The sequence below is a fragment of the Pollicipes pollicipes genome, unplaced genomic scaffold (genome assembly GCF_011947565.3).
Source record: "Pollicipes pollicipes isolate AB1234 unplaced genomic scaffold, Ppol_2.1 Scaffold_5724;HRSCAF=6776_pilon_pilon_pilon, whole genome shotgun sequence".
NCBI classification, from domain to species: Eukaryota; Metazoa; Arthropoda; class Thecostraca; order Pollicipedomorpha; family Pollicipedidae; genus Pollicipes; species Pollicipes pollicipes.
In genome coordinates this window covers 27,184,447-27,211,653 of record NW_023596746.1, presented here as the reverse complement: position 1 = coordinate 27,211,653, position 27,207 = coordinate 27,184,447, and the positions used below count along the sequence as shown (strand labels likewise).

Sequence of the window (27,207 nt, the reverse complement as noted above, 5' to 3'; positions counted from 1 at the left end):
AGTGACTCCAGTTTGATCATACGTCAAGTTAATCCACTTTTTGCTATCACGTCCGAAACCTAGTGCCTTGACGTGACTTTTCAGATAACCCCAGCCGAATCATACGCCTTACACCAATTGCAGAACAATATCAGTCCAGGCGTATTGTCGATTTTTGCATAGCGAATTATATTGATAATTAGCCGCATATGTTCGCCTATACGCCTACACGGGAGAAAATCTGTCTGATCTCCGATTATTGTTCCATTCATTACTGTATTTGGTCTTTACGCCAAAGCTTTTGTTAATATTTTGTATGCAACGTACAGCACTCTGATGGACCGAAAACATTTAATTTGTCGTCAATCTTTGTTTTTTCGTGTTAAAACGGTTGTGCTGTTTTTAAGGATATTCGGAAAAGTTCCTACCCTAAACATTTTGATCATAGCAGAAGAAATGAGCCTTTTAAGTCATGCTAAACCATTTTGTAAAACCGTACGGCAAATCCATCTGGACCCGGACCTGTTGAGGTTTTCCTCGAGAGAAGCGCTGCTTCTAATTCATCTAGAGTCAGCTGACCCTCGCAGAGCGATGCTCTAAGGTTGTCCAGGTGTGCTATGCCGTCTAAGAATTGTGCACGTGCATTTAGGTTCTGGTCGGGAGCATATGGCGCTTCGAAGTAAGTACGACTCTCCTTTAACATTCTTCTTAACATCATCTGATACATTTCCTTCCTCGGTAAGCTCCAGTTTTAATGTCTTAAATGTTTGCCGTGCATTGTTCCTTTTGTTAAGGGCACGTGAGTATTTAGTGCCCTTTTCCGCGAATTGTCTCAAGTTGGTTCTGCAGCGGAACATGTTACTTTTAGTCAGTGTGGCAATTAAACTGTCACGTTTCTGCATTAGCTTAGTAACTATTTCAATCGTTAAGTCGTTGTTCACTGCGCTGTTTACTCGAGCCTCTATTTATTTGTGTCTTTGTTCGGCTTCCTTGTTATGACTAGCGTATTGTATCCAGCCCCTCAGAAGACATAGGAAAGTTGCGAGTAGTGTGGTCATTGGCATTTCTTCGTTTTCACTGTCACTTATTGTCTGCAATTTGTGACTTAGTTCGAGTCACAAACGTGTCGTCACCGAGCAGAGAATTGTTGAGTTTTCGTAATGATTTCCCGGCTGTCACGTGACTTACGCTGACCGTAAAACCACACATGCAGTGATCAGACAGATGCGCGTCTACTACTGATGGTAAAGGTGGAGGGTCTTCTTCCGTTAAAGATTTGCTTACCAATGGCGCCAGCTTGACAAGTGTTGTTTCTGGAGCGCCCAGACGTTCGCTATTATGAATATAATAGCTTGAAAGTGAGAGCGTAGGTGTACCTGTTTCATGATTATTTACGATATTTGCTACATTAAAGAAGACGATTTTTGCACAATGCTCTTTTGTAACATAAGATACATATGTCAAGTTACACCTCCACGTAATCTGAACTGACCAGACTGCCCCGCTGTGTAAAAACGCTTCATCACCTCAGATCATGTGAACCCTTAATCATTCAGGGCTCGTGGCCGTTCAGGCACGGTTGCCGGTCTTGACTAGAAAGCCAGCTCTCTTCGTGGGGAGAGCGTGACCTCCGAGCGCTGTCGTCGTTCGCGGGCGGCGGGTCAGTCTCGCGTTGTTTTTCTTCTAGCTGCAGGGTGGCAGCCATGCAGCCATCTCACAGTTGACGAGAAGTGTCGATGTTTCTCGATCTTGCCCAACTGTCAGCCTCTTCCTGCTACGACGCCTCCCACTTCGTAAGTCTAGGTGATTTCTTTCACAAAAGACACTTGTGGACTCGGGGTTGAACAGGATGGGTCATGCCAGGTTGTTAAGCCTTCGTCGTAAAGCTCTACCGTTGGCCAGAAATTCCGCGACTGAATGGCGGGGTCAGGGACCACACAGCAAGCACCGCTTAGCATGGGTGCTGATCCCAGAAATCCATTCAATCAAATGGTTCGGACTAAATCTGTAAGAGGAATAATATGTACACAAGTGTGCTTGTCATTGCTGACGCATGCGGTGATTAACGGATTTCATTTGTTTCCTTCTGGTACCGAGCACCCGACTAAGCGTAACGAAGCAGCTTGTGACGGCTACACGAGGTCCGATACTCCACATAGCTCAGGCTGCCTCGCTGTGTCCTCGGTCGTCGTCTGACACTCCCGCTGTGTCCTCGGTCATCGTCTGATGCTCCAGCTCAGGTTGCCTTGCCGTGTCCTCGGTCATGGTCTGATACTCCAGCTCAGGCTGCCTCGCTGTGTCCTCGGTCACGTCCGGGGATGTTGCCGAGGTCAAGATTATTGTGAATTCGTGTAGTTGCCATGACCTTTTTTGGATACCATTGCCCAAGAACAGGTAACCAGGAGTATCCCTTGCTCTATCCCAGCAATGCAATAAACCGTACGTTAACACCAGAAAACATAAAATCAAGTCGCGACACTGCCAGTTAGGAAGAGGAAACAAGCATAAATAAGCAGGCGAAGAGGTGGTGCAGACCCGAAGGAATTGTGTTCTGCAGAAGACAAGGACAAATCATACATGATAAGGCTTAAATTAGTTATTAGTCAGCTTATTAGTCAGCTGATGACGGCCCGTTGTAACCGCCTAATAAGCTACAACCACTCATTCACAGTGTAAGATTTGTACAGTCACACAAATCGGAGGGGTGATTACTTGATCATTTTCGTGCTGGGTTTTGAGATGGATGTTCAGGGAGGCCACCCAGCTGAGCGGAGCTTGTTGCTGAAAGAACTCCCGGAGCCAGCGCCGTGAATTGGGGTACATGTGCGTGACTATGACTATATCAGAACGTGACTACCTTTACCTTCACCACTTCCCCCGACGCGACGTGTACGGGCACTGTTTCGGGTGGAGGAGGGAGCTACTCACTCCACTTCGAATGTGCGTTCTCTGCCGCGTAGATGGCGCTCCGGTCGCAAAGCAGAACAACCATTCTCAGGACATCGTGGCTGTCAACCATGCTGCTCTCAAGAAGGCCTTGACCCCCTTACTCTGCCCCAAAATCCAAGTACGTCGCCTTATATTATCTCATCACCAGAAGGTAATCAACCGCAGGGAGTCTCCAATGCGTCTGTGCCTTAGGTGTGCTTAAGATGTTGATGAACCATCACCATTCGCAAAGTCACACGGATTGTTACTGGAACGATCGTTTTATTACAAGTGTTTTGTCATGTTTTGGGGTCTCATTGCGCGGGCGATTTCAGCCACGTCACAAAATGTTGTATCAGTTACACACGGTCATTCCAGTCATTTATTTTAAAATGTACAATGATGTGCGGCTCAATCCGCGGCAACACGTCTTCTGATCCCCCAATGCGCTCTGCTGAATGCCACGTCACAAAACACGAACGAAACGAACGCAGCCCACCTCTGCTGACAGGAGGGGGGGGGGGGGAGCGTTTGGCCAGGAGGCCCTTGGCCGTCTCTCCCACCAGGGCCGCGGCCTCCACCGCTCCGACGGCGTCCTTACGATGGGACAATGGCAAAATACAATGAGCTGGTACTGGGAATGGTGGACCGACCCCATTCGCGCAGCCCACGGACGCGCACCCACACTGCCTGCCGCTTGCGCCGGCGCCAGCATACACCGCCGGCACACGCGCATCGTGATAAAACACAGCGCCTTTGTAACAGCCTGGCTCGCCCCGCCAGGTTCGGCCGCCGGCAGCCCACACGACGGCCGGCGTCACCTGGGGCGACCGAGAATGTGACACGCCCCAGCCGGCCGCCGACGTCAGGGCCCGGGCCGGCGCCGAGGGCCCCCCAGACTCGAAGGACGACTACTGAGTCGAGGTCGACTCCGACTCCTCGGCGGTCGACTCGCCGGCGTCCGGTCGGCTCTCGGAGCTGGCATCGGCAGCCTGCCGAGGAGGCTGAAGTCAGGCGAGGGCGCGCCAGGCGAGGGCGCGCCAGGCGGGCGGTCGGCGGCGGAGCAACAGCACGACTCAGCACCTTTGGTCGATGCTAATGCCAATGCCCCCGGCTCGTGACTGGAGACAGCCGCGCCGCATATGAATACTGTACACTAGTCACGATCCGTAGCCCGTCTTTCATGCCGACCTTGCCACACACCCCCGGACCGGACATCACCACCGACCCCAACACCTCCCCCCCCCCCCGCCATCCCGTACCACCTCATCAATAGCGCTGGCCCCGCTCCACACCGGACGACGGCGGCCATCTCGCCGCGCACCCCGTCACCGGCGCGCCCTCTCCCCGGGCCGTACCTCGTCGTTAGTACTGGCGTCGTCGGCCGGCCGGGTCGGCTCGTCCTCCGAGCTGGCGGCCAGCTCCTCGGCCGTGCCCTGGCTGCCCTCGGTGGCGGTCCCCTCGGTGGCCGTGCCCTCCGTCTCGTCCAGCGTCTCGCCGGCCGCGTCCGAGGCCAGGTCCCGGTCGGCCGGCTCGGCCGGCTCCTGCGCCGCCTCGGCGTCGGCCTTATCCTCCTCGTCGTCGTCCGCCGGCTCCGGTTCCTTCTCCTGCTTCGGCTCCTGCTCCTGCTCCTGGTCCACCTCAGGCTCCGACTTCGGCTCCGGCTTAGACTCCGGCTCCGCCGCCGCGGCGGGCTCCGGCTCGGCGGCGGGGGTGGCCTTTTCAGCGGACGGCTCGGTCCTCTCTCCTGGGGAAAAGTGAGGGGCTGCAGTCACATCCGACGTTTGTCAGACACTCGCGTAGTGCTCCGGGCTGGCTGGTGCGGAACCAGGAGAACGTGACCACCCCACGGCACCTGGGATTGGCTATATTTGCGCGTGTGTTTTCACTACTTCACCAAGAAGTACAAAACCGGGATACCAGGATATTGTCGGGGTCTATATCACATCATGTCGCGCAAAAATCAAGAAAAGGCTGCATGAGGAGGTTCATCACAACACAGGTCCACCCACACCACCGCGGTCGCCACTCCAGGTCCGCGCACGCCTGCAGCTCTCACTAGCCACCGGCCGGCGGCCCCCGCACCTGCGTCGGCTGGCACGCTGGCGTCACCCCCGGCCGGCTCGGCAGCCTGATCTGTGGCGGCGTCTGCCTCCGGCTCGGCGGCGGCGTCGGCGGCGGCGGGGGGCCCGGCCGCGCCGTTGCCGTTGGTGTGTGGCGGCGCCGGCGGCCAGACCTCGTCCTCGGACTCGCTGCTGGCCTCGCCCGGCCGCTGGACTGCAGGCGACACACACACATACTCATACCCATACTCATTAGTCGGCGCCGGCGGCCAGACCTCGTCCTCGGACTCGCTGCTGGCCTCGCCCGGCCGCTGGACTGCAGGCGACACACACACATACTCATACACATACACATGGCGGCGCCGGCGGCCAGACCTCGTCCTCGGACTCGCTGCTGGCCTCGCCCGGCCGCTGGACTGCAGGCGACACACACACATACTCATACACATACTCATTAGTCGGCGCCGGCGGCCAGACCTCGTCCTCGGACTCGCTGCTGGCCTCGCCCGGCCGCTGGACTGCAGGCGACACACACACATACTCATACACATACTCATTAGTCGGCGCCGGCGGCCAGACCTCGTCCTCGGACTCGCTGCTGGCCTCGCCCGGCCGCTGGACTGCAGGCGACACACACACATCTCATACACATACTCATTAGTCGGCGCCGGCGGCCAGACCTCGTCCTCGGACTCGCTGCTGGCCTCGCCCGGCCGCTGGACTGCAGGCGACACACACACATACTCACATACATACTCATTAGGCGGCGCCGGCGGCCAGACCTCGTCCTCGGACTCGCTGCTGGCCTCGCCCGGCCGCTGGACTGCAGGCGATACACACACATACTCATACACATGCTCATTAGTCGATGCCAGGCGGACAGACGGGGGCGGAGCAGTGCCCGGCTACCTGAACACCCGAGAGGTCCACTGCAGTTGGACAATTTCGATGTTTTGGACATCCACTCAGAGTAAAAGTGCCTTACTCACACAAACAAATACGGGCTTAACACGTGCCCAGGTGGGGGGGGGGGGGGAAGAGCAATTCGCCCACCCAACCACCTCACGAAAGTTTTTCCAGGGTAACTTCCAAACAGCGCGGCGTAGCTGCGCCACGCTATGTGGAGCTGCATGCAATTGAATAGCTGATCTTTTGGTATGTCAAATTATGTGAGCCTTGTAACGCTGCTGACCTATAGCAGGTCAAACTCAGGCCATGGCTGTCAGAGAAAGCAATTCATGCAATCGTTCAATTTGATTCGACATCGGAATGCTAGACGGATTTACACCATACACACTTGATATGGTGTCTTAGGCAAATATGTATAATAGCATAAACATATGTGATATTAAAATAAGTTATGTGCTTTCAAAAGCTTTTGATCACAGACACGTCAACAGACATCCTACTCGGGCTCAATGAAGGCCCGAGGTCACTAACCTAAAATGACCCCGACGAAACTTTCTTGCCAGGAACACATCTCCTATTCGGCGCCAAATGGTCTCGACGCCGAAGCGACCCTAAACCCCAAACCACCACCGAACATACCTACCAGCGTAATCCTTGACGCTTGTTTTAATTCAAACATCAACAAAATATCGCAGGCTTTTGGTCGCAGCGACTTTCTGAAGGCTAAACAAGATCTGAAATGACAATCAGTGACATTATGCTTCGAAGAGAACATCTGGGGTTAAAAGTAGTTACATATAGAAGAGAACATCTGGGGATGAAAATAGTTACATGTGGAAGAGAGCATCTGGGTTAAAAGTAGTTACATGAGAAGGTTTAAAGGTACTTCAGACAACTTGACAGCAGCTTGACCTCATATTATTGAACTTATCTGACATAAGGTCATGACCTAGGGACCCTAAAATTTGGCCACAATTTGACAAAATTAATTCACACGCAGGCCGATGTAGCCTGTGAATTTGGTACATCTAGCTTTATTAGTTTTTGTTTGGGGGGGATCGTAGAGGGTCTAATTATCCCCCCCCCCGCCCTCCCCCCACCTCTCCCACCAGACCGCGTTGCATTCGACCGGCCACCTGGGCGCGTGTTGATGGCCCGGCCCACCATCAGAGGCCCGGCCATCACCGGTGCCCGGCCGGCACCGGTGATGCATTGTGAGCACTGCTGGCGAGGCGGCCGGCCCGCTGGCCGAGCCAATCACAACATCAACCATCAATAGAGCGGCACTCTGCCCGAGGCCACCGACACCGCAGCTAGCACAGGACAACCGGCGAGGTTTGACGCCCACACACGGGACGCAGAGTGGAGCGGCGGGGCCACGGGCGGAGCGCCGGGCCGCTCCCTCCGCGCGGACGGAGGCCACACTCACAGAGCGGGTCGCGCACCATCCTGATGACCTTCTCCTCAGGCATATCGGCGGTAATCTTGCGGAACTGGGCCAGCTGCTCGTCAAAGTACTCGCGGAACATCTTGCCAGGCGGGACGACGAACATTTTCTGTAAAAATAGGCGTGAGTGTGCAGTTCGCAGCACAGTAGCGACAGAGCGCACAGTGGTGCCCAGCACGCTGGCCCACACACGAAGTTGTAGCAGAAAACGGCCTAGGCTTGGATAAGGGAGAGCGCATAAATGCCATATATTTACTGCTTCTGAAAAAATTCCGACGCGAGGAGACATAAGTGAAGACAAATTGACGAGTAGTGGAAGTAGCTGAGCGGGAGGATGATGTTTAACACACGTGCATTTTGCCACGTGAAAAGGCAGTTACATATGACCCGATGACTCCCGTCGCTGTCGCTGGGGCCTTTACGACACACTCAGCTGCAGTGTCTTGATGGCGCTGCTTGCCTGTCACCCAGGCGGGAAAGGCGGGTACCACGAGGAATCGAACCCCACGCCCCTGGTATCTCAGACATGCAGCTCCGCCACTGTGTCTGCCACTGTATTGGTGCGCCGGCCTGACGGTTTTTGACGATTTTCGTCCGACTATCCGGTCTGACAATGACTGGTGCTGAGAAAAGCTGTGGCTGATGGGAGGCGCTTATGCCTCCCCCCCCCCCCCCCCCCAGCACGCAGTACGCTCGGCCTCAGTACGCTTGCCAGCGGTGCGCACCGGTGGCCCACTGTAAGCACCGCTGGCGAGGCGGCCGGCCTACTGGCCGAGCCAAGCACAACATCAGAGGCCCGGCCTCAGGCTCACTTTGAACTTCTGGTAGCACTTGTCGGCCAGCTCTCGGATCTCAGAACTGCCCGTGTACTTCCTGCACTTGCGCACCGTTTCCACGATCTCGGGGTTCTTTTTCAGCATCAGCGGCGCCATGTTCATCTGAAGCGCGGCAGGAGCAGAATGGTCAGGGAAGAACAATGGTGTACATCAGTACGGTGGGGAGAGGTGCTTTGTGTTAGCAGATCTTCCCTAGATTTGAAATTTAGCATTTCAACACAGATAGGACTTCCTAGAGGTTTATCAGTCTCAACTAATGAAGATCTTACACAAACAGGGTCGGCATACTCAGTCTCAGGCCAACACTATCCTCCGTAACATCACGCTTTACGCCTGCTTCTGCCGCACGTACCTGCGAGAGCTCCTCGAACACCTTGATGCACTTTTCGTGGTTCTGTTCGTCGATGATCAGGTTCAGTTTGATGTGGTAGTCGAGCTCGATCAGCCTGGCCTCGTCGCGCAGCCACCTGCGACGACCCACACAGCCCGGCGGCCCGTCAGTGCCGCGGCAGCCTCGACCAGCGCCGCGGGCCTCACACGAAACAGCGGCGCAGAGGCAAGGCTTCACCGGTCGGAGATGATGATGATGATGATTGGGGTTTTAGGGCGCGTCGACTTCTAGGGTCATTTCGCGCCCACTCACCGGTCGGAGAGGGATGCCCACGCGACCGACGTAGCGTTCATGGTATGTAACTGAATACCCGACCACCAATAATAAGCTCGTGAACTACCATTCAGCCAGAGCCACACCCATCACACACGCCAGTCCCTATTAAGACCCCATGTGCACAATGTTCTTATGGGTGACGGCAGGCACGACCAACGGCTCATTCGGAGGACACTTCATTTACACACTGAGTGTGCTGCATTGCTCTAATGAGAGAAAGCATATCATCTGGGCTCGATTAACCATTACAATCTAAACATGGTCATCAATCCGCAATACATTCACTGGAAAGCTAGCGTATCCGCCTCGGCAGCACAAGTACTTAAATTGGGACCATACAGAGAAGATTGGCATGGCCGCTAACGCACAATCGTGATGGGTCATTCAAAAAAGCTAGCTGCCATAGTGAGCCATTCAATGAAAAATATCGAAATTAACATGCCGACCTGGCGCCGTTCTGACACAGCAAATTCTGTGCAAAAAAAAATAATACCTACATGAAGTAAGTTCAGGTCTCACGATCTTTCACATCCTGAATCCAGAGCCACAAAGCCAGTTCGCCCTATCCTCCTCCCCCCCCCCCCCCTCCGCTCCGGTCAAGGACCGTCTTCGCACCAGAGCTTGCTCTTGCGCATCTCCTGCCGCTTCTCATTCTTGAGCTTCTCCTTGACCTCGGCGGCGACGTCGCCGCGCGCCAGCAGCTTCTCGCGCAGCCGCTCCGGCACGCACTCGCCCCGCTCCAGCTGGTGTCTCAGGCGCGCCAGGTTGATGGCCGTGGCCGTGTCCCACATGATGCGCGCCTTCTCCGACTGCCGGCACAGGCGGGGAGCTGTCGTCGACGCACGGCGCGCCAGTGCAGACATTGTGTGGCGCCAACGGCAGGGGGCGCGCCAAGCCGGTGATGTTTCCCTCGCCGGTGAGGGCGATGAGAGGGGGCGGGGTACCATGGGTGATTGCAGGAGGCTATTTTTTCATGAATTCGCAGAGCGTGGGATACGAACATGGCCCCGTGAGACACAAGTATGAGTGACACATCGGAAAACCGTTCACTTCGTCAGCCAAGGGAGTCGAACACCAAGGCACACTTCATCTGAATGACAACCGGGATTTAGGATCGCAGGTTTAGCTGGTCAAATAGAATATCACAGGGAATGGGAAATCTACCAGATACGACGGATTCTCCAACAGAACAACAATCGTTTGCTACTGAAAAATTGAACGAATATCGCGTATTCTGTAGCTCTGACATAGCGCGGCTTGTGCAATTGAAAACCTCAGAGATTGAATACCCAGCAAGAAGATTGTGCGATCAAACAGCCCTGAGACGCGCTATGCTAACCGTAAGTTCATCCAGTCCCTGACCCCAAAGTTGCTCCGAAGCATACGCCCACACATACACACCCATGCGCGCGTACGCGAGCACAAACATACACGCACGCACACGCAAACACACGGACACAAATCGCGCATATGTGGCGTCATCCGCCCAGCGAGCGCAGAAGGCTCGCCGTCTGTGCCAAGCACACCTACCTTGAACTCCTTGGGCCGTTCCCGGTCCGAAATGTCGATCTCGAGCATCTCGCCGCACTTGGCCTTGACGTACATGACCTTCCGACCGTCGTCCTGTTTCTCGACGGTGGCCGAGTCCACCACGCGGATGATGTCCTCGGTCTCGTGGCACGGGTACGGCTTGTAGCGCACGTCACGGCGCTCCGGCTCTGTCGGGCACACCCGGGTCACACGCCTGAACAGTGACGTCGCACCACTCGGGCTCCGGCTCCGACTCTGTCGGGTACACCCGGGTCACACGCCTTAACAGTGACGTCGCACCACTCGGGCTCCGGCTCCGGCTCTGTCGGGTACACCCGGGTCACGCGTCTGAACAGTGACGTCGCACCACTCGGGCTCCAGCTCCGGCTCCGGCTCCGGCTCCGGCTCCCGCCCCAGCTCCGTCGGGCACGCCCCGGTCACGCGTCTGAACAGCGATGTCGCACCACTCCGGCTCCGGCTCCGGCTCCGGCTCCGACTGCTCCGGTGCTCCAGTCCAACTACACGGTCCGAATACTAGGACAAGGGCGGAACACTGGACTCGACAACAGAGAGCAGGCACACGGGGGCCGAGCGCGGCGTGCGACAGGAGGCGGCCGGCGCCGTGGCTGAGCCGGCTCACCGGGCGGCTGATCGTCGCCCTGGCCGTCCATCGGCTGGCCAGCGGGGTCGGCCAACGGGTCCTCGGCGAGCCCGTCCCCGGCGCCGCCCTCCTCCTCCTCGGCTGTGTCCATGGGCAGCGGCTGTTCCGCCTCCTCGTCTTCGTCGTCCTCCTCGGTTTTGACGGCGGGGGCGAGCTCGTCCTCGTCCGGCTCGCCGCCGGCCGGCTGTCAGACGAGAGCAACACGGGTCGCCGTCAGGTCCCGGAGGTGACAATGCGCGGCGATGCCAGGGCAGAGCGGCAGGCGACCCCGTGAGGCAACCGCCGCGATGGATTGTAGCACCAGACAGTGTGGACGGGTGTGTGCCATATCAAACTGAACATCCTTACGGCGCACTTAACCGTCCTGCACGCACGCACGCACGCACGCACGCACGCACGCACGCATGCACGCACACACACATACACGCACACACACACACACACACGCACACACGCGCGTGCACGCACGCACGCACGCATGCACAGTGATATTTCGAAAGGCAACGAGTTGAGGATCCAGCTATCACGGGGACAGGCCAGTCCCCGATCGCTGATTAGGTACGCCAACTATACGAGCATCCTGAACTTGTCGCTATATTTTCCCAAGCGACGCCCGAAGTGACGCACCGCTCTCGCCCCGGAGCGGCCGCTTCTGCTGTCACACCACCTATTCCGACCGCGAAGCACAGTCCGCCTTCCCAACTGACCGCACCCACCTGGGCGGCCGGCGTCTGGCGGCGGCCCGCCGCCGGCGACGACTTCTTGCGCCCCTCGTCGTCGGCGAAGCGCTTCGGCTTGATCTTGCGGCCGCTGCGGCTGAGCTGGGGCTCGGCGGCGGCGGCCGCAGCGACCGGCGCCTCGCCGCTGTCCAATCGGCGCCGCTTACCGCCCGGCTCCAGCTGGCGGGCGGCACGACTAGCGTCAGCGGGCGGCGCGGCTAGCGCGAGCGGGGCGGCCTACAGGCGCAGCCCCGCCCGGCGAGCAGGCGGCGCCGACAGCGCTGGCAGACCGACGGCGAAAGGGTCTACACGCGGCCTGCACGCCTGCTGACAGCAGCGCGGAGCGAGAGCCGACGGGGTCAGAGAAAGAGAGAGAGAGCACGACGGGTCCGCCGCGTGACGACCTGACCGCCTAAGCCGCACGCAAGCGCGCATGCAGAGCAGCGAACGTACCGGCGTTGAGGCGTCCTCCTTGCGCTTGCGGCCGCGGCCACGCTGTTTGGGTGTGGAGCCGGGCGCAGCACCGGCCGACACTGTGCGGGGCGTGGTGGGCGCCGGCGGCGGGTATGGCCTCGCCTGTCGGACATTCCAGCTCCAATTAAACATGCACAAAACGCACACACGCCAGTCCAATATGGCACCTGCACGTTCAATCAGTGTTCAGCTTCGGAAGTCTGCATCGCGGCACAGAACGCGACGAATAGGCTCCGGACGGATGGCCCGTGTAACGAGTAAGGCACCCACCCATGTTAAAGACGTGGGCGGATGTGGTTTCACCAGGAGGATCCCGGCCCAATCGGCAGAGCCCCGGTAGCGCGCGCCCTGTACGCGCCACACGGAGCAACCGACCCGGCATCGCCGCCAGATCCCGCCCCGCACAGCTGGTACGCTTCACGGCAAAGGTTTGACGCCGATCGGCCAGGCCGCTTGGACAGCGGAGGCTCTGTAGCCGAACTAGTTTATCCAAGCAGGGAGTCTTCCCTTTACCCAGTTTTCCGACCACATTGGGGGAATGGACAGGTTTTTGGAGGCGAAGCACTTAGAAGCAATGCCTCACTGAATGTAAGGATGACCCCAATGCCCCCCCCCCCAAAAAAAAACTAGCCAATACCTCCATGTCCGGAGACTCCTCAATTTCTCTCATGGCATCAGCAAACCCCTTTCTCTTCAAATTTGCAGACCCATATTTTTCCTTGCTTTGGGCATTGTATCTAAACAGGTCTTCCACCTTGACTGTTGCACTGTGGAGGGACAAAGGTAAATATAAGTAAATATCTCAATATGTTACTCGTTTTTATCTGACAAGGCACCGAAGCATGCATACAACAGCCGGGACGACGAGTTTGAAAAGTAAATGGCAAATGTCACTTAAGTGACTAAGACATTATGCCTGCATCTTACATTTCCAATGGAGACCAAAGGTATCTATCAATATAAACTTCCTTCCAATTTGTGACCCTCTGAACTTCAGGCAACAATATCCATTATTCCAAACACCGTGATCTGTAGCACAGCTGGTAACCTTTCATCATTTTCATACAATAAATTTTAAGCCTTGTTGTGCTCACAAATTTACGTTTTGCATTCACAAATCTCCACACACGACCAGATAGTCAGGCCGCACTTGTACTTACACTTCATATGTCCCAAAGAAGAACACAGAATATTTCTTAGGCTTCTTCCCGTCATCAAGTGCGGCGGTAATCTGGATGAAAAAGGACATCACTCGTAATGCAGGTCACACCTGACTGCAATGCACAGGTAAATCACTATGTACGACCCCAACGTACCACAAAAAACCAGGCCGAACTTGATGTGTGATTGTCCTCCAATGCAAAGCTCGGTACCGAAATCGTGTTTGACAAACAAAGAACACAGAAGAATAAATAGACATAACATACCTTGGCGGGCCATGCTGGATATCCTCTTATCTTGGCAAATACCAACGCATCTGGTTCAAACACGTCCCCCTTCATTTTGTCGCTGTCTCTGAAAACAGTCACAAACCTTGTGACAAAAAACAGGCACATCTAAAAACCCCAACATCTACAATAAATGGTAAAAACTCCCCTTTAAATACCACCATCCTGGTGATTTTATCAAATGGTGTCTAGAGTAGATGGAAATGGAATGCAGCCTTGCCAATGAGAAATTGAGGCATTTCTCATGTGTTCTCAACAGCAGCACCTTTGAACCTCTACATCGGAAGATGCCTATTTAGCGGATGCACATACATTTGGAGGTGTGGAGAAACCTTTACAATGTAGTACTGGGCTGCCATGCAGTATGTCAACTTTCTGCCACACTCCAGTTTGCCATGTGGCACATGATTTTGCATTGTTTCTTAACGCCTGCAATTACTCCGTTTTGGTGTTGTAAACTGCACCAATTGCTTACGTGTGAAAAAGGATAATTAAATGTCCAAAGCATATTTTGTGGCCATGCAAACTTATTGCATCAGCATTTAAAGCAGCCAATGAATTAGACAAATCCAATGGGATTGTTTCCATCCGTTACCACCTCCGAAACAATTTTGGGCTTCATTTCATCACAGATAACATGAAAATCGGCATCCATCGGAGCCCGGTGCTCATCTGATATGCGGCGTCATCCCTGACGTGAGCCTCTCGCCATCACAAGACTGAGACCTGCCCGGCTGGTGCCGGTAGCTAAGCGCGCCGCATTCTCGAATCGTGTCGGCCGATCCCGAGCATACCCCCCCCCCCCTTCTCCCCCAGAGGGGATCAGGTACGCAGCAGAGCCGAGCCAGACCACACCGGACCATCAGGGGAAGACCGGCACACCTATCACGACCTACGCCGCCGCGCCGGCCGCCCTGTCCTCTCACCTCAGCTCACATCTCGTGAGCCTGCTTCACCAGTCACAGGTCATCCCAGCTAGAGGCAAGTAGCAAATGATGGAACAGCTCAAACCCACCCACCCTGCCACGGGTAGGCTGGGCGCCAGGCGCTCTAATACATTGAGCTATGGGAGTGGGAGCTATGGGGGTGTTTTATGGTCAAACAGGAGCCAGGCAACACTGATCAGCCAATCACGAGCAATTGCGGCGTGGGCTGCCAGACCGCCACATCCATGCTCAGTGAGGTCAGCTCTCAAGCAAAGCACATAGCTGCACCAGAATGTTCAAGAGCTCTGAAAGATTAAATGAACAGAACAACCAGAGGTGATGATGCCAAACTTCATGTTACAGCACGACTCTTAGTCCCCTTCAGTTGTTAGCATTTATCCCTCACATGAAGTGAACAGCAGGATGAATTCCCACTTCCCATGTCACCATTAAACACAGCCATGATCATGCCAGTCCATGAGATCCAATCCAACACTGTTGGACCTATCAGACCTCTCAGCAGTGCGACAAAGCCCCATGAGAAAGATGTGGGTCATTGTATGCTCCACCATGTACCTATTTGTACAAAAGTCTTGTGTTGAATGATGCCCAGTATGCATATGGATCATGTCATACCATTGGAACACCAACTTGCCCCTTTTGCCCATTATGTGATGAAATTTGATATGATGTAATTGTAGATCCCATATAAATATGAGACCCCATATAAACCGGCCACAATAATTGATATAAAACCTAACGCATCTAATAAAAACATGCAAACAAACATTCAATAAAATATAATGCAATGCAATCGGCTTTTACACCTGTGTCTATGAACCAATTGTTTTCCATGAAGGGTCATGATTTGTGTTGTATTAAATCTGTTTAACTAATGCATACAAATATAAGAATAAGCATTCTCATGACTGTGCAATACCCCACATGGCTTACACAAACAATAAACTTCCATGCAGCAGTGTGTTCAAGAGCCATTACCTTCAACCTAGTCTAAAAAATATTGTGTAGAACCACCTACCTCATGAGAAAATTGATCCCAACCAATGCCTACATGGCAAAAAGAGCAAAATGCACTGAATTGGGGAGACAATTTTGCTTTTCCAACTAGCTTTAAAGCACCATTTTTCTTGAAATTGCATTTGCAACTCCATAACTCATGAAACATTACTTCTGTTTGAGCTCAGCATGGCTGTGAATGTACAACTTGAGGCACTCAGATTTATGGTGTACATTCTCTGAAATTATTGCTGCAATGCCAATACTAAGCCAGACATTTTTTGCACAATCTGGTCCTCAAACAATAAGATGTGTCCTATTGAAATGAGTAATTTGAAATGGATACCCTGATAGTTTTGTGTTCTGAAGCATCATAAACTTTTTGCATTCAAGAGTCCAAAGTGAAGATGCTCACCTAATTTTACAACTAATTGTGAGCATATATATATATATATATATATATATATATATATATATATATATATATATATATATATATATATATATATATCACAGCAATGATGGAGAACATGCATATCTTATTCAATGTTACACCTTTTAAATAAGTCATGTCTCTGTAAAACCAAACAAATAGGTTACGCATAATGCATGCGTCTTAACTTGCCAGTAGAACACAGGTGTGTCAAGAGCAGCCACTGTTTGGGTGTTGTTCAGTTGAGAGGATGACAGGACTTGTTGATATGTCTACAGAAATGGCTTGAAAGATGAATAGCTGAAGGTTTATCTGCATCCTCACCCTTATAACAAAAGGAAATATTTTGTTTTCATAGGTTTGAAGAGGTTAGTGATTGCTGAAAACCAGACATAGTTCTTACCTTTTAATACAACAAAAATAACATTTCCCATGCTGTCAAACCCAACTACTTTATTTATGACACATGCTAGCTTCAGAGTAGGAGGTAGGAATAGGAAAAAGGGTAGGTGCATTTGTCAGTGTAGGTTTAAGGGCTAAGGTTATGTGGCATTGTCAATGCAGGCCCCACAAGTGCCAGCAAAGTCTCAATCTGCAGAATCTAGTATAAAACCCAGACAAGATGGGATTGGGCATATCACATGTTTACACAACATGCACACAATATTTGTGTACACCTCTACAACCTTCAGAATTTAGGCACAAAGAAATGAAACTAAAACCATTTCATCTCACAACTGTCAACCAGTTTGCTGAATCTGTGATGCTACCAGCAGTATGTGAGTTCTACACTGGCAAAACTGGTTAGATTAGGTATGGCCATGTTGTGTGGAGTGGCATTGAGTGGCAAGTTATATTAAGTAATGTTAAGTTACATTAGATTTCATTCCACCACTCACATCACCTATCACATTGGTTTAAATCATCCCCATTCTTGGTTCTATAAGTACAGTAACCTCTGCTTTGCAGCAGCTAACATTGAGATAATGATATTGTATGGCTGCATACTCATTGAGTTTATAAACATTTGCAATGCATTATGCTCGATATTCGCCAAACAGGGTTGACTCTTTAAAATGATCCCACAAACGCAGCAATAAACTAGGAAACCTAGCCTGTAAGCACACCAACGCTTCCATCAATACGTTTCGGAGCCGGAGCGCACGGATATGCATACATCAGCAAACACCTCGCTACCAACCTTAGCACGGGCACCTAATATCCAAAATGCGCGGAACCCACTCGGACTCCTGCGGGTATGTACCTAATAATCAACTCACGCACACCGCTCTGAAGTCCACAATTTACGCAAATAGCACCCTCCCACCCACGATAGATACCGCGTCGTGCGCGCCAATAATCTAATGGCGCATGCACGCCGCAAAACCGTCTTTTACGCCGGAATCACTTGCCACTAAAGTACTGCTTAAAAAGGGGACGCCGAGATGACGATCTAGGTGTTTCATTTTGCACAGCTATTTACGATTCGTTAAAAAAGAAGTAGTTAAACAAAATGTTGAATCGATACGTAAGTCAACCATGCTAATTTCATCACCAGCACATATTTCCAAACGTTGCTACGCATTTAAATTATGCAAATTGTAGTATATTGTTTCTTTCTCAGCATGTGTGGTCCCTGATCCTCAGCCTCGAAGATGCTTACAAGTTCTTCAAGGAAATAATCGCCATGGCTTCTGAGGTTTGCTCCGTCAGGAGGAGGACTAGACCTAAGAAGAACTTGTGCATGAGCCCAAGGGTCATGCAACTAAAAAAGGCTAAGGAAAGACTATGGCGAACGCACACGCGGACTCAAGATGTTCTGGACCATGCCAGGTTTGTGCGTTGTCGCAATGACCCTCGGAAGTTGATGCATACGGTGGTCACGTCTCGGTTGGACCACCACACACACAACGGCGAACTACCGCACGCAAAGCCGACAGGGAGACTCCCCACCCACGCGCCCGAGCAGCACCTCTTATACTGCTTCCAAGGCTTACACCCGCAACACGATCTGCTTGCGACTGACCGGCGCCACCGTAACGCACCGCCCCGAGCCGTGATTGTTCTCCTCACTCAGATATGAGTCATTGCCCCACTCGCCTTACATGCTGACACACTGACCCGGGGCATGGTCCACCTCTACAGTTGACCAGAAACTTTCGGGGCGGGTATGAGATGAAATTAGTAGCAGACCTCAAAAGAAACCACAAGGCCTTTCGGAGGTACGCCAACTCGAGACTACGCGCAAGATGTAGGGTAGAAGACCTTCTTGACGATGATAGAGTGTTGACCAGCAGAAACGAAGGGAATGCCAATGTCCTCTGTAAATTATTTGCCAATGTTTTCACGGACGAAGTGACTAGTGCCTGTGTTACCGTGCAACTTCACTGGACCATTTCTGGATGACGTGGCCATCTCTGTCCAGGCAGTGGCAAACAAACTGACCGCTCTGAAGGCCTCGAGCGCCCCTGGGCTAGACGATGTCCATCCAAGGCTTCTTCGCGAGTCCGCAGATGTCCTGGCAGCACCCCTCAGCATGCTTTTCCGAAAATATTTGGCATCCGGAAGGTTTCCCCTGGAATGGAAGCTTGGCGAGGTAGTCCCGATCTTAGAAAAGGGTAATCGACAATCTCCAGCGAGCTACCGCCCAGTGAGCCTTATTGTCATTCCCTCCAAGATGCTCAAAACCTTCGTCCGTGATGCCCTACTTAATCACTTCTTGGAGTCTGGACTTCTTCATGCAGCCCAGCATGGGTTTCTCCCTAAGCGGTTCTGTACCACCCAGCTGTCAGAGGTCATGGAGGATTGGAGCGCCGCAGTAGAGGATGGAGAGTAGGTGGACGTGGCGTACCTGGACTTCAGCAAAGCCTATGATTCCGTGCCTCATAACCGTCTGCTCTCCAGGCTTCATGCTTACGGTGTGAGAGGTAATTTGCTACGCGGGATCAGGGTTTTTCTTACTCACCGGATGCAGAGAGTGCGGGACCAGGGCTCAAAGTCGGACTGGACCTACGTCGTCAGCGGCATCCTGCAAGGGTCAGTACTTGGGCCAACGCTGTTCATAATTTTCGTGGACGATCTGACAGAACAAGTGCGAAGCGTGGTCAAGATGTTTGCGGATGATACCAAGATCTACTGTCGTGTCCCGAGGCCCCTGACTAACTCACCTGTGCAGGCTGACCTCGACGCCCTGGCCAAGCGGTCAAAGGAGTGGCTGCTCCCTTTTAGTGCAGCAAAGTGCAAAATGATGCACATCGGGAACTGCAGCCCGAGGCTGACGTACTTCTTGCACGGTGCCGAAATCGCGGTCGAGTCCACCGAGAAGGACCTCGGGATCTTCGTGAATTACCGGCCCCAGTTCCACGTGCAGACGGTGGAAGCGATCTCCAAGGTCAACCAGATGCTGGCGGTTGTGAGGCGGTTTTTTTTTGTCAATATCGACGCTCGCACATTGGCATTGCTTTTTAAGATCTTGGTACGTCCGCACTTAGAGTATGGCAGCGTCGTCTGGGCCCGTTCGGCAAACTGGACCAGAAGCGGTTGGAACGGGTTCAGAGACGAGCTACCCGGCTCGTCTATGAAGTGAGGCGCCAGCCATTCCCTGAGAGATTCGGACTCTTCCAGTTGCCCTCGCTGTGCTATCGTCGTCGTGGGGGAGACATGGTAACAGTGTACCAGCTGTTTCCCGGAGGTATGTCGCTGTCGGAAGAGGAGTTCCTGACAAGGCACAACTCGGAGGTGACGAGAGGACACCAATGGAAGCTCAGAAAACCTCGAGTTAGGACTCTCGTCCATCGTAACTCATTCAGCACGCGGGTTGTCAACGACTGGAATGCTCTTCCACACCCGGTCGTGTCGTCGACCTCAGCTGGAGAGTTCAAGTCTAGGCTTGATATGCACTGGGCTTACATCATGTACGACGTCCCACACTGGATTTTCCCATAATTTGAGACTGCCTGGTTACCGGACCGGGAGCCTGACGAGACCGGGATCTACAGGCCTAGTGGCCTTTTATAATTCCCGATCACCATAAGGTAAGGTAAGGTAAGGTATGCAGTAGGTAATTTGTATTCTATTTGGCAAGTAAAAAGGCGAAGAAGTACTCTTCTGTATCGTTATATTTGATTTATCCAGCAAATCTAGAAAATGCGTGTCCAGCATTTCGTGCCCAGTACCGTACACAGCTGCTGTGAGAACGATTGACCCCAGAAGCTGCAGAGCGGACGCACTCGACCGGATACGCAAGCCCGACTCGGTGATAGAGACACGCCCGTCTTCAGGACAGAGCTACGCCTGTTTTCAGGGCACCAGGGAATGACACATTTGAGAAGTGCCAAGGCCGTACCCGTTCGATCGGCCGGGTGCCGGCTGGACTCGGCCGAGCGCCCGCGGGCTATCGAATTTGAGGACGTCTGGCCCAAGGGAGCATCGGGAGATGACTGGAGCTAACTGACGTGCCCCTCGGCGCATCGCAGCACTTGGGTACGCTAAGGAGTCTCCGCCATTGATGCAACTGAGGACGGTAGTTTACACCTCCAATTTCAGCGAACTGTCCTGCCATCAAGGTCGTCACGAAGGGGAGGCGACCCATTTTCACCGTAACCAACCGTCACCAAGTCGTCGTCGGCCTTAAAGCAACTCCTCCCCGTGACCACGCTCGACCTCGCCGGGCACGCAGGCCTGTATCCCGCGGCATGGTTTAACGTTTGCCAGTATCAACACCGCTGCAATCCAACCGTTGGAATCTGGTAAAGCGCTTGGACGCCTGTCAGAGATCAAGTATGTTTGACCCGAGTACTGCAGCGATCCAACCGTCGGGACTGGGCACCTTGCTCGGATGCACGTCTGTGGACTGCGCTGTGCTGTGTTGTGCTGCTGCTGCTGAACTGTGCTGTCACATCTGTGCTGCTGTGTACCAAATGATATCAGGTCAATTTCGATGAGCCTTTCACCAAACGAAATATTGTTTGATTGCCATCAGCCAACCCGTTAAAAAGTGTGTTTTATATTATTAAAACGCTCCCGTTGTACCGTCTGTCCGACTTCGGCGACGTGCTCAGTGGTCTCAGTCACTCAATCGGTAACATCTGGGATCCATCATCAAGAGGTTGTGTGTTTAAAGCCGGAGCGTTCTAAAATTGTTCTATCAGTTCACTATGAGGTGTGCTAAGTTTTATGCTACCAGCATATGCATGCTGTCAGTGTTACAAGGTGTATAGCTTCTTCGAGATTTTGGCAAAAATGCTGAGAAAAGCGCTCGTTAAAATTTCTCAAATACTCACTATCGTAGCGCCTGCGCCACGCTACCTTCAGTTACCGGCTGCCAAATATTAGCCTAAACTAGCAATTTAGTATACCATGCACATCTAGTGTGTCTTTCAAAATATGCCGTAGGTTTTTGTACTAAACTTCGTTCTACCCAGTATCTATTACACCCTTCCCTGCATTACACCCTGCAAGCTATTACTCTGCAAGAGAAAGGCGTCTAACAATAAGGTTGGGGGAGCATGAATATGTTTCCACTTTTCGAAGTTTTTATTTGAGTTGTGGTGATTTCAAGTGCTCTAAAGGTCTCCATTGCACAGGTAGTTATTGCTTCAATTGTTCTGATGGGTTGTGCATGGAAAGCTGTACGAAGTGAAACTCATGATCCAGCGTGACCATGCCCGAGGCTACCTAACCATGCCCCAATCTGCAACCAAGCATGGGGTGGACAGAATTCTGTCTCAGATAGGATACTCAAAAGTCTGTTAGGGTCAGATTTTGTTTGTCTTAGTTACCTCCTTAAACATTTTTCTGTGTGATCTGGTTTGCTTCTTTTGTTTTACCAAGAATGTGTATTATAGGACACATTCTCATTACTTATTGGTTCAATTAAATCATTTCAGCCCAATATGTTGATTAACCACTGCAAACTGAAAGGTTTGCCCCATCTCTTTCCTAGTGTCATCTTACCAAAACCTGCCAAGGTTCCTGGTCCCAACCATTGCAGACACCTAGACAGTTAAGTCATGTCACATCAAGTGGAGGAGCAGTGGCATTTGAGAAATATCAATATACAAACACTGTAAATCCGGGCCTTATTTGCAATGTGCTCTACCCTTATTATATACCCACCATCCAGCATTGTTTCCTGTGTAAGACAGTGGAGCGGTAATGGGTTGACGGTGGTAAAGCAGTAACATCTTTGTGTGGCCTTCCTGGTAAAGAAATATGGTAGGAGCAGGATATATCAATAAGATATGGTAAATGTTCACACAATCTGCATGTGTAAACCTGCCCTCATCCCACCTAGGCACCCAATGCCACATGATTATGCATAAAGCGAAAACCTAACAGCATAGGACCTAACTTAACTTAGTTCATTCAAGCCTAAGCCAATACATGTCTGACCTACAACCCTTCCCCTTTCTAATCATTTTATCCTGAAACATACTGTAATTACACCAGGTATTGAGGAACATGACCTGATCTTTAACTGGTCATTATGAAAGTTGGGAAAGAATGTAGTTTCAGTAACTCTCATAGTAACCTCATGTGTTGTCCATTTATTTCTTGACAATATACTTTCATATCTTCACTTCTGCTTCTTGCTCATAATTTGTATCTCCATTATTTAAAGACCTAGCATCATGCTCATCCCTGTATGTTTTACATTTTAAGATATTTTTAGATTTAATTTTTGCCTATCTTTTATTTTATATTTCACATGTATATCCTTACCTCTGACATTCATCCACTTTTACCATTTGTGCATTCTGCTGCAGGGTACCTACCAGGGCCAGGGACATTTCTTGTATGTTAGTTGACTGTGGAGTGTGTAATGCATTTACCACCTGATATTTGAATGTGTGTTGTGCAGTGGCATCACCAGAGTTGTCAGCTGAGAGATTAAGAAAAGGTGTTGTTTAGATTAAGTCATAAAAAGTGCATAAATGCCCAACTGCCCACACATGACTTATTCATTGTTTTAACTTTCCATCTTTCCTGGTAGTGGTGTTAAGTTGGTAACAGTGCTCAGCTGTTGACCTACCAATCTTGGGTTCTGGCCCCTGCCACATCACCACTGTATCCCTATAAAGGTCCAGTCATGAGATGGCCCTGAAAGTCAGTTACATGTCAAGCTGGAATAGTCATTCTCATGCCATGTCATCATGGCATTTCTGTCTTTCCACTGTTAAATATTGAAATATATTATTAATATTATAGCTCTGGGTCATGCGTAAATGTGTAGATTGTGCATAGATATATAACATGTATGAATGTATTTAGGCTCTATTTCTGCATGTTTATCATATGCCCTTGAATGTATAGGCCCTATGGTGCTATCATTCAGGTATTTTATTGATGCAATCAGCTGATACATTTATCAGGAAACATTCATGCAAAAGTATGAGTTACCTGTAGCAGTTATCTTTGCAGCATTAACTTACCCAAAGCACTATTTGCAAGACCATAACATTTTATTGCTCTGGGTTTTTATTCAATGCACCACACTATGATAGCAAACTTCATCAACTAATGATAATCTGATTGCCATTACATCCTGCAAATAGCAGAATCATTTGCATTATGTGAAAATGCTCCTAGATGGCTTGTGTTGAAATGGGGTTGTTTGACATACATGAAGTGTCAGGATGGTTTGTTTTGAAACATGTGCTTTACATCAATGAAAAGAGTTATTCACATGCTGTAAAGCCCATCCTTTTTGGCTTAGTTCAGTGCAGTTCAGGATAGTAAGAGCAATATCTACATCAGTGCTAAGCCCATGTTGTCATGACTCCTGACATCTCCCATGTTGCATACTGTTCTGACTGATGCCTGCTCACTGGCCCAGTTGCAGACTTCTGTTAGCATTGGAGACTCCAGTGAACACGCCGGCAGCCAGCCAGCCTGAGTTGAGTCGGCAGCAGCGTGACAACACCTGCGTCAAAATGGCCGACAACAGTCCGCTTCTGGTGAAACAGCTGACAGCCGAGGACTTCAACCCGGCGCGCTTCGTGCAGGACGTGACGCAGCAATGCGTGGGCGGCCTGGAGCTGCGCCAGCATCGCCAACTGATTCAGCAGATCGCTGAGAGCACGAGCAGCGAGCTCAAGAAGAATGTTTACCGTAACTACCAACAGTTCATCCACACGGCCAAGGAGATCCAGTACCTGGAGGGCGAGATGTACCAGCTGTCGCACCAGCTGACGGAACAGCGCTCGCTGCTGTCCTCGCTGTGCGACGCGCCGCCGGCGACCGCCGCGCTGCAGGCACCGCCGCCGGCCGGCCAGCCGGAGCCGGCGCCGGCGGCGCGCGAGCCCGCGCCGGACGATCTGGAGGAGCGCCGCCGCCAGCTGCTGCAGCTGATGGACCGTGTGGAGGGCGCGGCGCACATCCGCGAAGTGCCCAGCCGCTACCAGGTGTACGAGAGCGACCTGGTCGAGCTCGACCAGGACTCGCACTCGGCCATCCAGCGTGTGCACGGCTACCTCTTCAACGATGCGCTGATGATGGCCGCCTGGCTGCCGGATCGGCGCGGCCGCGTGCGCTACAAGTTCGAGGCCATGTTCGCGCTGGACAGCGTGGCCGTGGTCAACATGCGCGACGTGGGCAGCCTCAAGTACGCGTTCAAGCTGCTCATGTTCCCGGACACGCGCGTGTTCCAGTGCGCCTCGCAGCAGATCAAGGACGAGTGGCTGGACATCGTCGACCGCACCAAACGCAACAAGATGGAGGCCGAGCGGCGCCAGCAGTCGGCGCGCCAGAAACGCAGCGGCGCGCCCGCCGCCCCCGCTGCCGCCGCGGCGCCAGACCCAGCCGAGCCGGACCCGTCGCTGGAGAAGCCGAGTGACGCGGCGTCGCCCGACGAGCCGGTCCTCATCCCCGAGTGGCTGCTGGAGGCGCCCGAGGACTTGGACGTGTTCTTGGCGCAGCGTGAGTTCGAGGCGGCTCTGGCGCTGCTGGGGCGCGCGCGCGAGCAGTTGGCGCCGCTGACGGGCGCCGACGCGCGGCTGGCGCCGTTGCGCGCGCAGCTGACGGGCCGGCGCCAGCAGCTGACGCAGGCGGTGATGGCTGAGCTGCGCGTGGAGGCGGGCCGTAGCCTGCAGGGCGGACCGCGCGCCACGCGGCGCGCCCTGCTGCTGCTCATCCGGTTGGGCCACGCTGGCCAGGCGTGCCGCCTCTTCCTGGAGCGGCGCTCCGCCTTGCTGCGCCACGAGCTGAAGCAGGTCAAGATCTCGATGATGACGCAGCTGTTCGTGCACCGGCTGGCGGCCGTCGTGTTCGGCAGCCTGGCCGAGACGACGCGCGAGTTCCTGCGCGCCTTCGCGGCGCACCCGAACTGCTCGTCGGCGCTGGTCGTGTGGGCACGCCAGGAGCTGGGCAACTTCATGAGCACGTTCAACAAGCAGGTGTTCACGGCCAAGGTGGCGCTGGCCACGCTGGCCGAGTGCGTGTCGTCGATCCGCTCGCAGGCGGAGCGGCTGCGCGAGGCCGGCCTGGACGTGCGCCAGGAGCTGGATGCGGCGCTGCTGCGGCCCGTCGAACGCGCCGTGGCCGACGCGCGCCACAAGCAGCTCGAGGCAGTGCGCCTGCGCGCCGCCGAGGACCGCTGGCGGCCAAGCAGCCTGCACAACGCGGCCGGCGTGCAGCGTTTCGCCGCCGAGATGAAGGGGCTGGGCCTGCTCGGCGCCGAGGCGCTGGTGGACGAGTCGTGCCGCGTGCCGCTGACGGCCAACACACTCCAGTTCTGTCGCTCGTTCCTGGCGCTGGTCGGCGAGCTGGCGCGCCTCAGCGAGGGCGACCTGACGCCGGCCGTGGAGGAGGCGCTGGCGGCCGTGCTGCTGGCACAGCTTCAGCACGGCCAGCAGGCGCTGCGCCACGACAAGTATCGCCACGAGCGCGCCACCATCACGGCCAACGGCCGGTTCTTGCTGGATGAGCTGCTGCGCGCCGCCGAGCTCTGCTACCAGCAGGTGACCGGCCGCGCCTGCCCGCCCATGGCGTCGCTCCGCACGGAGCGCAGCAAGTTTCCAGACAACTGAGCCCGGCGACGTATCCCAGGCGACCCAGCCCAACCGCCTCCAAGACGGTGGGGACATGTTGAGGGTGCCGGTAAGGCACTGAACGCTTCGGGCCGCTGCGAACTGAGCCCAGGAGATCCAGGACTTGACGCCCCGTGTAGCTGCAGCTTTTGTTGATGACGCGCCGCGTGTTGGCTCGCATAGCCGTCTTTCCACCGCGCGGGACGAGAACCGGGGCCTTGCTGAGGCCCCGGAGGTGAGGCCGTGGGCTGCACGAGGGCTGACGCGAGCGCCATCTGCGCGGCTGGCCAGCTGGACCGCGCGCCGCACCGCCGGGTACATCGGCGCCGCTTATCCGTGTATGCCTCCGAGACGTGGCGTAATGAGGCTGACACGCTGCGGCGAAGAGCTGGCGGTAGAAATACGCTGACGCTTCGTACCCATGACTTGCTTTCTTGTGTTCTGTGTTACAGTATTCCGTTATCGTGATACCATACTCCTAAAAAACAACGTAACTTGCGTAATCGATCGTGTGCTTAATCGCAGCATTGCCAATAAGGAATATTTGGGCCCCTGCAACGTTTTGGAGTTTCCTTTCTTTTAAGCGGTCGTGGTTCATTCAGTACCGTTCTCTGTTGTGGTGGGTGGCGCGTGTTTACCACCCCACCGTGCAAACTAGAGCTCCGAAGGCCGCCAAACAGCGTCTGTCGTGTGAGCGTGTCGTCGGATTATCCACAACACCGCTGCCGACCGTCCACGACTGGGCGGTCTCGGTCTCGGCCCGTGTGTCGGGACAGCGGGTCGGTGGCGGCGCATTGGGCCGCACGGCGCCGCGGCGGCGGCCGTGTGTCTCCTGGCAGCAGCGGCCGTGTGTCTCCCGGCGGCAGCGGCTGTGTGTCTTCCGGCGGCAGCGGCCGTGTGTCTCCTGTTGGCAGCGGCCGTGTGTTTCCCGGCGGCAGCAAACAGCTCCTGCGCCGTTGTTGACCTGATTAGCGCCGGTTGCGGCGTTCGTGCGTGACAGGGACGGCGCCTGGGCGGCGGCGGACGCCGCTAGTCCCTGCGGGATTCGGACCACGCTCAGCGTGTTTATGCCACCTTTTGTTGTTGCTGTTACGTTCGGAAGATGTGTTGGTTTTGAACGCTTTTGGGAATTGAGATTGATT

At 53.5% G+C, this 27,207-nt stretch overlaps 2 protein-coding genes and 1 long non-coding RNA gene across 4 annotated transcripts; 1 reads left to right on the top strand and 2 right to left on the bottom strand.

The window, feature by feature from the left end:
• Positions 1-3,169: 3,169 nt before the first annotated feature.
• Positions 3,170-5,134, bottom strand: LOC119103742 (uncharacterized). Its single transcript, XR_005094805.1, has 3 exons — positions 4,993-5,134; positions 4,266-4,654; positions 3,170-3,899 (listed from the first exon to the last, which is right to left on the bottom strand). It is a non-coding gene; the product is annotated as an uncharacterized LOC119103742 (long non-coding RNA).
• Positions 5,135-5,222: 88 nt separating this feature from the next.
• On the bottom strand, positions 5,223-17,342 carry Jasper (JIL-1 anchoring and stabilizing protein). The gene is made up of 14 exons (XM_037226339.1): positions 17,318-17,342; positions 13,641-13,728; positions 13,374-13,444; positions 12,851-12,980; positions 12,193-12,315; positions 11,737-11,919; positions 11,000-11,204; positions 10,360-10,547; positions 9,445-9,638; positions 8,515-8,629; positions 8,139-8,264; positions 7,309-7,435; positions 5,719-5,793; positions 5,223-5,281 (listed from the first exon to the last, which is right to left on the bottom strand). Exons 2-14 carry the CDS (start codon positions 13,713-13,715, stop codon positions 5,223-5,225), a joined length of 1,671 nt encoding a protein of 556 aa, XP_037082234.1. The 5' UTR covers positions 13,716-13,728; positions 17,318-17,342.
• Positions 17,343-21,471: 4,129 nt separating this feature from the next.
• LOC119103757 (exocyst complex component 8) lies at positions 21,472-26,845 on the top strand. 2 transcript variants are annotated; one of them, XM_037227398.1, is made up of 2 exons: positions 21,472-21,622; positions 23,875-26,845. In XM_037227398.1, the coding sequence occupies exon 2, from the start codon at positions 23,972-23,974 to the stop codon at positions 26,063-26,065; it is 2,094 nt and encodes a 697-aa protein (XP_037083293.1). In that variant the 5' UTR covers positions 21,472-21,622; positions 23,875-23,971; the 3' UTR covers positions 26,066-26,845. The 2 variants fall into 2 exon arrangements, with proteins under 2 accessions (XP_037083293.1, XP_037083295.1); XM_037227400.1 differs by having other exon boundaries at positions 21,478-21,533.
• The last annotated feature ends 362 nt before the right edge of the window (positions 26,846-27,207 follow it).